A 13,277-nucleotide genomic window follows, 5' to 3' on the forward strand; every position below is an offset into this window, starting at 1 on the left:
TACTAATAAAGTTTTTTTACAAATCCAAAATAAAAAAGGCCGTTTTTGTATAGGGTTCAAAGTTAACCACTCCAGGTCTGCGGCTGCTGGACAGAGAATTTCTTAAAAAAATGAAATTATTTGTAAAAAATGAAATGTTATTTTTTTTTTTCTTCTACTGTTAAGGAAAAAACATAATTTTATGAATGTTGGGGGGAAATCCAAAACAATGCTGTTGTTCTATGTATGAATCACTATATGTTAACTTCAATCAAAAATTGGATATGAATGAGAAATATAATAAATTGATATTCAATTTCATGTCAGCATTTTCTCTGTTGTATGCAGTTCCCTGTTTTGCTATTGCTTAGGGAGGGGGGAGGGGGGTGCAGTTAAAGAAACTGTAAGGTAGAACTGTACTGGACATTTGAGCAATAGATTTCAATTGTCTTCCTCTAGTGGTTTTGATCATGTGTATAATTTGTTGTCATTAACGACTTGAGCTTGATGATGATTAAATATTTGGGTGAATTAAATAACTAAGAGCTGAAGTTGACATAACATTTAGAAATGGATACTACCACCTTGCCCTATAAGCCTACACACACTAGAGGGCAGTGTAGATGCAGAAATAGGGCACACCAGTTTTTGTATTGATAAAGAAACAGATTCACATTCAAGTGCCATAACATTCGGTTGAAATATATCTGTGGCTTGCATGTTGTCGTCATAGTAACTGGAAGACTTGGATAGTATTTGTTTAGGACTGTTATTTTTTTCCACCAAATACAATTAGAGTATTGCACCAATTTTTAATGTCTGCATCCACAGTGTCTGTTCGTTCACCAAGGTTTTTTCACACAGCTCAGCCAGATGGTGAACTGGAAAATGTTCTGGCATTGCAGTATGACCATGACAAAATTACAGCACGGCTAGGTGGCTGACGTTCACTTAGCACAGGGGTTCACAACCCTGCTGAAAAAAACCAGCTTAGCTAAGTTTTGAAACAGCTGGTAGCTGGTTGACCAGATAGACCGGCTGGTCATAGCTGGATTTTTTTTTACCAGGGAAGCTTTTATATTAGATCAGAGGTGGGCAACGAGGGCAGTATCTGTTTCTGGTTTTCATGCCAACTGCTGCTGGCCTTAATTACTTAATTGGCTCTAAAATATATGACATCTGACATTTTAGCTACATTTACCTTGATGAATGCATGAATGCCAGTCAAAGACTGTTCTTGTGTCCCTGTATGATATGGTTTTACTGTGATCTAATCTCAGTGAACGAGTGTTGGTGTATATGGCCAATTAGCTAATTTAGCCAGAGTAATTGGTGGAAACAAAAACCTACATACACAGCGGCCCTCCAGGACTGGAATTTCCCACCTGTGTATTCGATGAAGATGCCCAGTTTTTCATTTCCACATTTGCTTCAATAATTGTTTTAACCCAGCCGCAAAACCAATCCTCTGGATCTCTGTGTCTGTGCTGGCTTTTCCCCCAGATAAATTAGTAAAGTAATCAAGAACATATTTATGTACTTCTGTGATTTTCTTAATTTAGAAGAAGGTTTGCTTTTTTAAGCCTTTCCCAGATATATTCTAGGAGTTTCAGTCATTATATGTCCAGAATTCCATTATGAATCCACTATGATTTTGCCTGTGAGCCAACCAATCAGTAAATGTATGAATTGATGAATCAGTAAATTAATCAGATGCGGATCAATCAATATTTGTGATTAACTTTTCCATAGGCAAGTTAGTTTTAGTGAATGCTGAACTCACCAAACTGTTAAGGAAAATAATAATTTTTGATATTGTTAATCTAATTAAACAAAATATGTCTATAATCCCAGCTATACACTCCTTTATAGACTGCAGTGGCTAATTTGGCGTTGGATGCCAAACTAAGAAGAGAGTCTTGCTTATAAATAAACTGCATGATTCTGCCACAGCCCAGATTAAACACTTCACCTGACTGTGGTGCAAAACCGTGCTTAGTTCAGATCACAAAATGATTACGGTGAAGTTGGGGAAACCTCTTTGAACACTATGTATTTTCAGTTTGAAACACTAATGCTAAAATGGTGTTTATTGTGTGGTTGCATTCGGAAAAAAATGTTATCACTGAAAGGGAAATGAAAACTTTGTGTGGTTTTATGTGCGTCTGTCACAACTTACTTTCTTTTCAGGTTACTTCTGTTTCTCCAACTGACAGTTACAAGAAGTCAAAATAGATTTGTTGTTGAAACTGCTCATACATGACTAAATGACAGTTTCCCATGTATGATATGACTTTTCCATGCAGAAGAAAGCATACATACTATGATTTACTATGTATACATTCACCACACATAAGTAATTTGCCTCCCATTGCCTTGAAATAAACAGTTAAGCCATGATTTCTTAGTTAACAGTTTTCCTCATCCTCCCCTGCTGAACAGTTTAAGCTATGTCTTGAAACAGCTGGTAGCTTGTTGACTGGTTCAGACCAGGTCAAGCTAGGTTGTGAAACATCTGGTAGCTTGTTGACCAGTTCAGACCAGTTCCGTCCTCAACATGGTTTGACCAGCTCAAACTATGATTTGAAACCACCGGTGCAGTATTTGGTTCCAGCTGGTCATAGCTTGGATTTTACACCATCTTATTATTGATTATTGAATTAATCTTTTCACCCATGTTAATTTATTTCTGCCAAAAAATGCATTGTCATGCTCAGTCAGCCATCCTCGGTCAGCCCCGGAGGCTGTGCAGAGAAGCACGTTCTCCTCCCTGGGGCTGTGTCTGCCAGCTGAGCTGAGCTTTGGAGGAGTACCGCTTCATGAGCAGTTGGCACTGTCAGAGTGCAGGTGTTCAGCTGCACAATGGAATTCCGGGAAATTGTAGTGCACTGACCTCATCCCTGCTGTGAAATCCAGCTGTGCCAGCTTCATAAGCTGGTCTAGCTGGGTATGAGCTGGTCGACCAGCATGACCTAGCTGGTCATGAAGCTGGTCTAGCTGGGTATGAGCTGGTCAACCAGCATGACCGAGCTGGTCATGAAGCTGGTCTAGCTGGGCATGACCTGGTCAACCAGCTAGACGAGCTTAGCCATGCTGGTTGGCCAGCTCATGCCCAGCTAGACCAGCTTCATTATCAGCTTGGCCATGCTGCTTGACCAGCTCATACCCAGTGTAAGGGTCATTTTCTTCATTGATTCTTAATCGACAACGTGTGTTAACATGAAAACAATCACGTGGTTAAAAATAGCCATTTATTTATAATCCTTATTACCATTAGACCACTTTCTGAATTAAGTGCTTACTATGAGCCTTTCTCTGTCTCCTTCCCAGCAGACAGCCTTTGACCTTAATGTCTTTGCTTCTCCTGGAAGGGGGTAGCTAGCACATTCTGGTCTTACAGCAAGGTCAAGAAGAGGTATTCAGAAGACAAAATCCTGATAAATGTTAGTGGCCAGCTTCATGTCTTTTTGTTTTGGTAAAGCCTGCTGTTCTGGAAAAGTGTGTATAAGAGTCTTACTATGTCTGATTCAAATCAGAAAGCCGGTACTTCTGTTGTTTCTTTGCAAAAAAGCTGGCCAAGCATCTAGTGCTGGTAGCTTGTGTTGTGTTGGTAGCTTTTTGCAGCAGGGATCATTTAAACTGTGTTTTTCCTGACTGGGACACTGCTGTTGTGCCCTTGAGCAAGGTATGTAACAAAAACAGCTTCTGCGTGATCTCCGGTCTGTTAACTGGCATTTTATTTCGTTTATCAAGGAAATTCCACCATGTGATTAGTTACTGTTTTTGCTCAGTCACACAGTCTGAAATATGAAACATGACTGAAATGTGAGATATGGCTTCATGATTCGTTCTACATGTTTTGCTGATGCTCAAACTTAAGCCGATCAGGAAGAAGCCGGAGAACAAGTTTCCAACCACAAAATAGAGTGAAGCAGCAATGAATGCCTCTTCAATAATACAGGAAACTGAAATTCTGAAATCATCACGCACAATATGCCTCAAAATTGACAGTAACTAGAGCAAGAAAAGTGCAATCTCTGGCCCCCAAAGTGTCAGAATTTCTAGCTCTAATGGTTTTCTGCCGTGAGATCCCATTGCAAGAAGGCAGAATGAGCAAAAAGAAGCTGAGCAGATTCCTGCCTCTCTTAAAGGTGCAATAGGTAAGACGTTTGTGTTAAAACATTGTTACAAGACCATTGTAAATCCCTTCCAATCACTGAAAAAGCCTCACTGACATGTTGACTCACTCTCTGCCTGTGTTTATAGTCCTTAAATTCGGGTTTCAAAATATGCAGTTGACCGGCCAGCACTCTGTACCAAAACATCATATAGCTGTACAATAATTCGAGCTCATTGGTTGAAAATGTGTTCTAATTGCCACAACCAATGGCATTTCAACGTCAGCGCGTTCACAGAGAAGGGGGAGGGATACGCAGTGTTGTGGTTTGAGCTTATTTGTTGCCGAGGAATTCTCTAGAAGTCTTTAGAAGTCTGGAATGACCTATTAAGCCCAAGAGAAAGGGAGTCATCACACTCTGATTGGACCACAGGGGAATGCACCAGGCTCCTCTCAACTGCCAAATAAGAGCCAGCACCCACACCCTGAGCTGCAGGTTAATCAAATCACCACCCTATGCTTCAAGCTGGACGAGAGGCTTCAAAAAAGAAGCAACCAATTTTAGGCATGTCAAGAAGTCTCTCCTGATTCTTTTGTAATTAATCATCTGATTATGAGCGGCAGGCTTGGATGTTAGACTGTAGAAACCATCGAGATGAAACATAGCGCCACGCCAAGTTATCTGATGCTCTGAGCATGTTATGTCATGAGTAAATGCACGCTAAGGTAAGTGCAAGGTAAGCATAATCCGAGATGAGCTTTGATCTCATCAGGAGACTTTGAACAGCGTGTCCTGTGCATTCCTGTATCAATCCTTTTACCTGCGGGGGCAGCCAGCCAACCAGTCAGCCTGTCAAGATATCACTGAGCTGTCCAGAGACCTGCAGGTCCGTTGTAAATGGTAAATGGTAAGTGGTTGGCATTTATATAGCGCCTTTATCCAAAGCGCTGTACAATTGATGCTTCTCATTCACCCATTCATACACACACTCACACACCGACGGCGATTGGCTGCCATGCAAGGCGCCGACCAGCTCGTCAGGAGCATTTTGGGGGTTAGGTGTCTTGCTCAGGGACACTTCGACACAGCCTGGATCGAACCCTCCGACTGCCAGACGACTGCTCTTACCGCCTGAGCCATGTCGCCCCTGTTGTGTTGTGTTTGGCCAGCACTGGAAGACCAAGCAAAATGGCAATACAATACAATTTTGGCATCAACTCTGATTAAAAATACACATGATTTGTTTTTAATGCAAATTATACACAATGATACTTGTCAGTACAGTCAATTGGCAATGTAATTGCTAAAGTTTAACACCCTCGGTCGAGGCCGGGGGGTTCACTCCGGGCTGGGCATGATGATGTAGCCGTTGAAGGTGATGTAGACGTCCACGCCGTCGCTGTACACGGCGTTCTCGCGCTCGCGCTTGTAGAGGCGCACCCACACCTCGTCGTCCCGCCCCAGGGAGAGCATGATGCTCTGGCTCTGCATGATGCTCCGCTCGCTGGGCTGCGCGTACACGATCACCATCTCCCGGTCGTTCTGCATGATGTGCAGGTAGGTCTCCTTGAAGTTCCAGGTGTGGATGTTGACGTTGAAGAAGTAGACGCCCGGGACCTGGCAGTAGAACTTGCCCTTGAACATGTTGAAGTGCTCGTGGAGGTTGACGAAGACGGTGTCGAACACCAGCGCTTGGTAGTAGTCCACGCTGTGCAGGGCCTTCCGTCGACCCACGGAGAAAGCGGAGTGCTGAATCTTGCAGGCATCTCCCGGGGCACCGGCTTGTCCTTTGGTACCTTTAGGACCCATAGGGCCCCGAGATCCCGGCAGTCCTTCTGCCCCAGCCTTCCCAGGTGTCCCCTTATCGCCACGGTCGCCCTTCTCCCCTAAATGGTAAATGGTTGGCATTTATATAGCGCCTTTATCCAAAGTGCTGTACAATTGATGCTTCTCATTCACCCATTCATACACACACTCACACACTCACACACACTGACACACACTGACGGCGATTGGCTGCCATGCAAGGCACCGACCAGCTCGTCAGGAGCATTTGGGGGTTAGGTGTCTTGTTCAGGGACACCTCGACACAGCCCGGGCGGGGGATCGAACCGGCAACCCTCCAACTGCCAGACGACTGCTCTTACTGCCTGAGCCATGTCGTCCCCTGTGTGGCAAAGGGTCCAAACAGGATGGGGGCCAAGGTAAATTAAACCTACACAACGGAACATGCAGACTCCCAACAATCCGGAACAATCACACACACACTCGAGTGTGAAGATAGCCTCGTACGTTCAGTAGAAATTTCGCTTTCTGTTTACCACGTAAGTGAATGTGAGTTTTCATTCTGCATTGTCTTGCTGAATTGCTATTCCAAATCCGCACAGTGACACAGAGTTGATGGGGATTAGGATTTGCGACTTCAGGGTTGCAGGTTTGACTTTACGTCAAAACATGAAGACATCTAGCTCAAAATATTCTCAATATACAAACATGATATAAATAAATGTACAATAGAGCTTTGTCTCTCTGTACTGTAAGTGCTATGTTTTATTTTTGAAATCCATGTTTTAAAAGTACTCCCGCTGTAAAATTCTGCAATACTTTTTTTTTTTCTTTTTTTTTTGTTGCAGTTTGCCATTCTGCTCTCTCTGAGCAAGCCACAACAAGGGGGGAGTCTCTGCAGTTAACGCACTCGCTGTCTGCCACGTGAGCAAGCTCAGAGCCAGGGGAGGAAACACATCTCTCACCGAGCAGCTGGGAGGGAGGGCACACACGTCTTTAAAAAAACTTGCTCATTTAGCCAGCGGGCAAAATAAAAAAAATTGGATGAATTATTGCGCCACAACCCTTTCAAACCCTATCTGATAGAAGCTGCTAGAGTGTGTGCATCGCAGGACTGGAATTTTATTGAAGCATAGATCAAACAATACAGTATATCATATATTTGACTCTTAAGCCTGAGTTTGGTAATTAAGTCCATGTGCAGCCAGCTTGGTCACATTCATTCTATTTAACCCTTAAGAACCACATAATACTTTCGTAAGCTACAAGCACAACCTTTAGTTTTGATGTTTCCAGCCTTCCAGCCTTCTCACAAAAAACATGCCATCGTCTTGGAAAGAACATTACCTGCAATTTAGCTTAAGCTTTACTCCAAAGTGACTTATTGTTGATTAGACTAGACAGGAAAAAATCCTCCCTGGAGCAGTGTGAGGTTAAAGGCCTTGCTCAAGGAGCCAATGTCTCTTTGGATCATATTGTGGCTACGCCGGGGATTGAGCCTTAACCACTGTAGCCACCTGTTGCCTAGTGCTTGAGGTACATGACTCGGACCCATAAGTTTGGTGGTTTCAGCCTCCGGTGTAGCCACAATAAGATCCGCACAGCTGTTGGGGCCCTTGAGCAAGACCCTTAACCCCACATTTCTCTAGGGGGGATTGTCCCCTGCTGTGTAAGTCACTCTGAATAATGTACATCCAGATGCTATTCGGACATGAAAAAGTGTGAAAAGAAAACTGAAAATTCACTTGGCTGATTGAGGAGCAGGCGTACCTTTCAGGATGGTCATGTTGATGATTGGGCGTATCTCGGGCATCTGGTTTCGGGCAGGAGCGCCCTCTAGAGGATCCAGATGGTCGCAGCAGCGATGGCATGCTCTGGGAGGGGCCCCGAAAGGGGGCGGGACGGACGTCGCCAGAGGGAGGAGCAGAAGAAGGAATGACAACGCCTCAAACATCGCTGTACCTGGGGGAGGTCAACACGATCACAGGTATAATCACTGGTGCAGTGCTGACTTTTCACTGTCACTGCAAAGAGATTGCCCTTCACTGAAGTAAGTCTTTAAATAATTGAAGTACTTCTAAGATGTAAAGTACATCTTTGCTGAATGTTAATTAATTTAAAAAGAGATACATTTTTACCCCTTAAGTCGCACCGGTCCGTATCCGTGGCCTTCTTTCAGGCAGTGAGTGTCCACAACGGTTGCCCGATGTCAGATTTTTCAACCGTAATTGTCTGCTTTTCAAATTATTTGTAGCCTGCAGGTCCTGTTAGAGTAACGGATGGAAGACATTTACAGGTAGGTCTAGTTTGGGATGAATTCACGTGGAGAACAGGCCCACTGTGATAGCTCCCACCCCAGCTCACTTCCTGCTGTGCATGTTGCCCGGTGTGGCGGTACCCAAAATATTTGTGTCACCCTATTTCCAGTTCCAGTAATATCTCCATCCCTTATTGGATACAACGGCATCACGTGATTGTGTGCACTACACCATTCGTGAAAGTAAGCACATTCGCGTTCTTGCTGCTACTTGCCTGCTGGCTAAGGCGGTTATTAATGCAAGCTACCAGTAACGCTAGCTCTGTAACGCCAGATAGCACTGTGGCTCGATACAAAAGCGCAACAGACCCTTCACAGTGAATTCCCAGCAATCATTTAGTGGCAACACTGCATAAATATAAATTAAATGTAACCCCACAGAAAAACAGAGGAGAAAAAGGAAAGTCAACCTCTAAACCCTCTGACAGCACATAGGAGAAAAACCCTCAAGCAGTGGCATTAAAAAACTCCCAGATGGGAAGAAATCTGGAGAGGAACCGGGCTATGGGAGAATCCGATAGATGGGCCTGTATCTTCACCAGTTCGAAAGGTTTGTAAGTGTATCCACAATCAATGACCAAGAAAAAAGAAAATGTGCATTTGCTAGCAATTTTCACAAATTAAATATGAATTGGCTAATTTCATCCATAAGCTATGTTTTGATTTTCATCTCTAGCCTAAATAAGTTGACTGGATCATATAGTATTTCGTAAAAAAATCACATAGTTCAAGAAAAACCCTGGTTAACCCTGGCGTCCCCTTCCTATGAATGCAGGGCAAATATTCGACGGTAAGCTTAAAAGAGTTGTTGACCATGATTCAAAACTGGTAGGCAAACAGTTAAAGCAAAAGTGTGGCTTAAAAAACTGCCTTTCCCGGCCGTTGGTGATACTATGAAACTTCCGAAAGTGCATTTGGCTGAATTTAAAGATCACCAAAAGCGTCACCAAAGATTATTAAAAGCTTCAGCCACAATTGACGGTCGGCTTGTGGTATGAAGTAGTGACATGGTCTAAGTGATAAGCAAAAACATGCACGTCATAGCTGAGTCAACTCACCCCTGTCTCTCCTTGTTTTCTCAGCAATAGCCACTGTGTCGATCGGTAGTTGGGAAGAAAAGAGAGGGAAAATCTCTCTCCCTCTCCCTCTCTCTCTCTCTCACACACACACCAACCCCCCTCCCCATCCACACCCCACCCTACTGGCTGTAAATGCAGTAAATGCAAATGTGCTCTCAGCATTTCCAATTCATCTACATTTTCAGCAGAAATTTGCGAAATAAGGTTATAATTCTGTGTAATGCTAACTGTGCAAGAACCTTTGATGAAAGAGGGAAGAGGGAAGAGTGTGGATTTTTTTTTACCAAAAGTGGTTCCCCTGTCTCCTGGAGACTATCTGACTCATCGGTGTTTCACATTTGGGGGATTTTTCTTGTAAATGGCAAATGGTAAATGGCAAATGGTAAATGGCAGGCATTTATACAGCGCCTTTATCCAAAGCGCTGTACAATTGATGCTTCTCCATTCACCCATTCATACACACACTGACACACTGACACACTGACGGCGATTGGCTGCCATGCAAGGCCCCGACCAGCTCATCAGGAGCATTTGGGGGTTAGGTGTCTTGCTCAGGGACACCTCGACACAGCCCGGGCGGGGGATCGAACCGGCAACCCTCCGACTGCCAGGCAACTGCTCTTACTGCCTGAGCCATGTCGCCCCCACCCCGCTGTCCTTACATTCTCGCTCCTTTGGTTCATGTTTAATTCTGTCCTCCATTTCCTCTTTCTATCTCTTTTTTCTCTCTCTGTTCACCATTTTTTCATTTATCCTGTTGTATCCCAGCATCCGTCTGTCGTGTGATAAATCATCTGTTTAGTCAGTCTTTTTCCCTCCCCTTTGTCCTCTCTTCACTCCCCCCCTCTCTCTTCCTCTCCCTTCATCCCTCTGTCCCACATTCTCCATCTCTTCCCCCTCTCTGGCGATAGCAGTGTTCCCAGAGGGTTTCTGGGATGGGGGGTGGGGGTGCAGGATTTATGGGTCAGAAGGGCATTGTAAACAGAGCGGGTTGTAACCGGAGCACCGGAGCCCCGGGGGCTTGACCCGAGAGTACGCCCGGCCGACACACCTGCAAATATTTAGCATCTATAGGCACTCAATGCAAATATTTAATCAGCCAAGCATGTGGCTGCAACTAAACGCGTAAAGGCATGCAGACACGGTCAAGAGGTTCAGCTGTTTTTCAGACCAAATGTCAGAATGGGGAAGCAGTGTGATCTAAGTGGCTTTGACCGTGGAATGATTGTTGGTGCCAGACAGGGTGGTTTGAATATCTCGGAAACTGCTGATCTCCTGCGACTTTCACACACAATGGTCTGCAGAGGATTGTGCAGAGGATTGTGCAAAAAACAAAAAAACATCCACAAACATTCACAAGCTGTGGGCAGAAACACCTTAATGAGAATGGCCAGACTGGTCAGAGCTGAGAGGAAGGTGAAAGTAACGCAAATAAGCGCACATTACAACAGTGGTATGAAGGAGAGCATCTCTGAACACACAACGCACCATCAACTCTAAGTGGACAGGCTACAGCTGGAGAAGACCAATAAGTAAATAAAAAAGGAAAATAAATATATTTTATAAATAAAGTGCTCAGTGAGTTTATAATATATTACAAACCATTGTATGCCACCAATAATGACAGAATATTCACATTTCATAAATGCAGTCAATATATGTGAGAAGAAAGAACAATCCATCACAAATGAAATACGGTATGATTAGAAATGGGGGCAGAAAAAAAGAAGTCATTGCAAAACTTACAATAATTGAGTTATGAGCATATGATGGATGGGACGGATTTAATGTAAACGTTATTGAAGTCATACTGACTCCATCGTACTTACTCACCTGTGAATGATACTGGTCTCCCCTGCTCTGCCTGCTGCTCCAGTGAAGAGCGTGGTGACGTTTTTAAGCGGGGGGGGGGGGGGATCACGGGGTGGGGACAGGAGACAGGAGACAGGGAAAGGCAGGAAAAGCAGAAAACCTTAGAGACAGAGAAATGGAGAGAGATTACATTAAACCTGTTTATCTATTTATCTTTATGTTATGACTATTATTTTTACATCTTCTATTTTTGCAATGTTTATAATAATAATAATAATAATAATAATAATAATAATAATAATATGTGTGGCGGCACAGATGGTGCAGTGGGTAGCACTGCCACCTCACAGCAAGGAGGTCCTGGGTTCGAATCCTCGTCAGCCGGGGCCTCTCTGTGTAGAGTTTGCATGTTCTCCCCGTGTCTGTGTGGGTTTCCTCCGGGTACACATAGGTATGAGTGTGTGAGTGTGTGAGTGAATGGTGTGCGTGCCCTGTGATGGACTGGTGAACTGTCCAGGGTGTATTCCTGCCTTTCGCCCAATGTATGCTGGGATAGGCTCCAGCCCCCCTGCGACCCTGTTCAAGATAAAGCAGGTTAAGATAATATGCCATAAATGCCTATAGAATGTTTTCACAACCCCTACAGTATGTAGACCAATTGTCACAACCAGTTATAGTAGCATATTACTGCTTACAACAAATGTTGTAACATCATCATAATAGTCAGTGTCTGACATTCCGGATCTCTTTTCTTTTGTTGTTATTGTCAGCAATCTTATTCTTATTCTTTATTATCCCTTTCTAACAGTTCTATTGTTATTCAGTTAGCTGTACAAGCTTTAACAATGTGCATTCAACAAAAATTCCAATGCTAATGAAGCATTAAAATGAAAATAAGATTAGGGGGACTTTAGAGACAGACAGGAAGGGGGGCTGAGAGAGGGGCACTCGAGGACTGTGTCTTATATCACCGTGTTTTCAAAGAGTCAAGACGTTCCTCTGATGTCAAGATGCTGAAGATGTCTCTTTTTGATTAAATCAAACGGGTGCCTTAAACTCAGACAACCGCCACCCAGACACAAGATTACACTGTCTGCATTTGCCTCCGAATGCCACCATACCCCTTACTGAAATATCAATGAATGACATGTATACACACTCACGTATACAGACACACAGGCACACACACACACACACACACACACACACACATGTATGCATGCATGTATCCACACATTTGATTCAAGTTTCCATATGATGTCATTATAAAATGTGAGATGGAGAGTTTGCATCTTTGCATAATGAAGGACTTTTATTTATCCGTTTGTTTATTTGCGTTACGCCATTTGGAGCGGCCTGTAGCGTAGTGGTTAAGGTAAATGACTGGGACACGCAAGGTCAGCGGTTCAATCCCTGGTGCGGCCACAATGACATTCGCACAGCCGTTGGGCCCTTGAGCAAGGCCATTAACCCTGCATTGCTTCAGGGGAGGATTGTCTCCCGCTTAGTTTAATCAACTGTACGTCACTCTGGATAGGATTGTCTGCCAAACGCCATTAATGTAATGTAATGTATTTAATTCCAGAAGGTCTCAGTGTAGCACCCACCCTAGAGGAGGCAGGGGGGCCAGCTGGGTAGGTCCAGTGCGCAGGAAATGAAGGCTCTGAGCTCTGAGTTTCCGATGAAAAGCTCATTTTCAACTGATTAAGTATTGGTACTATAGAATCAGTTGAAGTCCCACATACTTTAATAATACTGTTTGCAATCGTGGGCCATTGCTTTATCATGTAAGCTTTTTTTTGAGTGTCATCATAGGTTATCATGTGAAGGCATTGTAACTCATAAGCACTGAGCACTTGCTGTTATTTACAGAGAAGCACTCCTTGCTGGTCAAGGGGGAGTGTGATAGCAGATTTGTGTAAATGTGTAAACATGTTACCGTGTCTTTGGTCTGGGTTTGAACTCAGACTCTTGCGCAATTGTGCTTGCGTGTGCTGCTCTCGCCGCAGTTAAAGGCTAAAAAAACTGTCACTGACCCACTTTAATACAGTGCTGTTATCTCAGCAGAGGGTTTCATCCCTGGACAGAACTCCTAAACACGCAGTGGTCCACTGTAGTCCTTGTCAGGACAGAACTCCTAAACACGCAGTGGACCACTGGAGTCCTCGTCAGGACAGAACTCCTAAA

General features: G+C 43.8%; 2 protein-coding genes across 3 annotated transcripts in view; both read right to left on the reverse strand.

The window, feature by feature from the left end:
- LOC133114291 (large ribosomal subunit protein uL3) overlaps positions 1-13,277 on the reverse strand; it is a 294,631-nt gene that overhangs the window by 73,939 nt on the left and 207,415 nt on the right. The gene's annotated exons all lie outside the window — the stretch shown is intronic.
- On the reverse strand, positions 5,436-9,357 carry LOC133115225 (complement C1q tumor necrosis factor-related protein 1-like). Of its 2 annotated transcripts, none has more exons than XM_061225025.1 (3): positions 9,258-9,357; positions 7,653-7,844; positions 5,436-5,983 (listed from the first exon to the last, which is right to left on the reverse strand). In XM_061225025.1, exons 2-3 carry the CDS (start codon positions 7,834-7,836, stop codon positions 5,436-5,438), a joined length of 732 nt encoding a protein of 243 aa, XP_061081009.1. In that variant the 5' UTR covers positions 7,837-7,844; positions 9,258-9,357. The 2 variants fall into 2 exon arrangements, with proteins under 2 accessions (XP_061081009.1, XP_061081010.1); XM_061225026.1 differs by lacking the exon at positions 9,258-9,357 and adding an exon at positions 8,021-8,096.

The sequence above is a fragment of the Conger conger genome, chromosome 16, assembly GCF_963514075.1.
Source record: "Conger conger chromosome 16, fConCon1.1, whole genome shotgun sequence".
Taxonomy (NCBI): domain Eukaryota; kingdom Metazoa; phylum Chordata; class Actinopteri; order Anguilliformes; family Congridae; genus Conger; species Conger conger.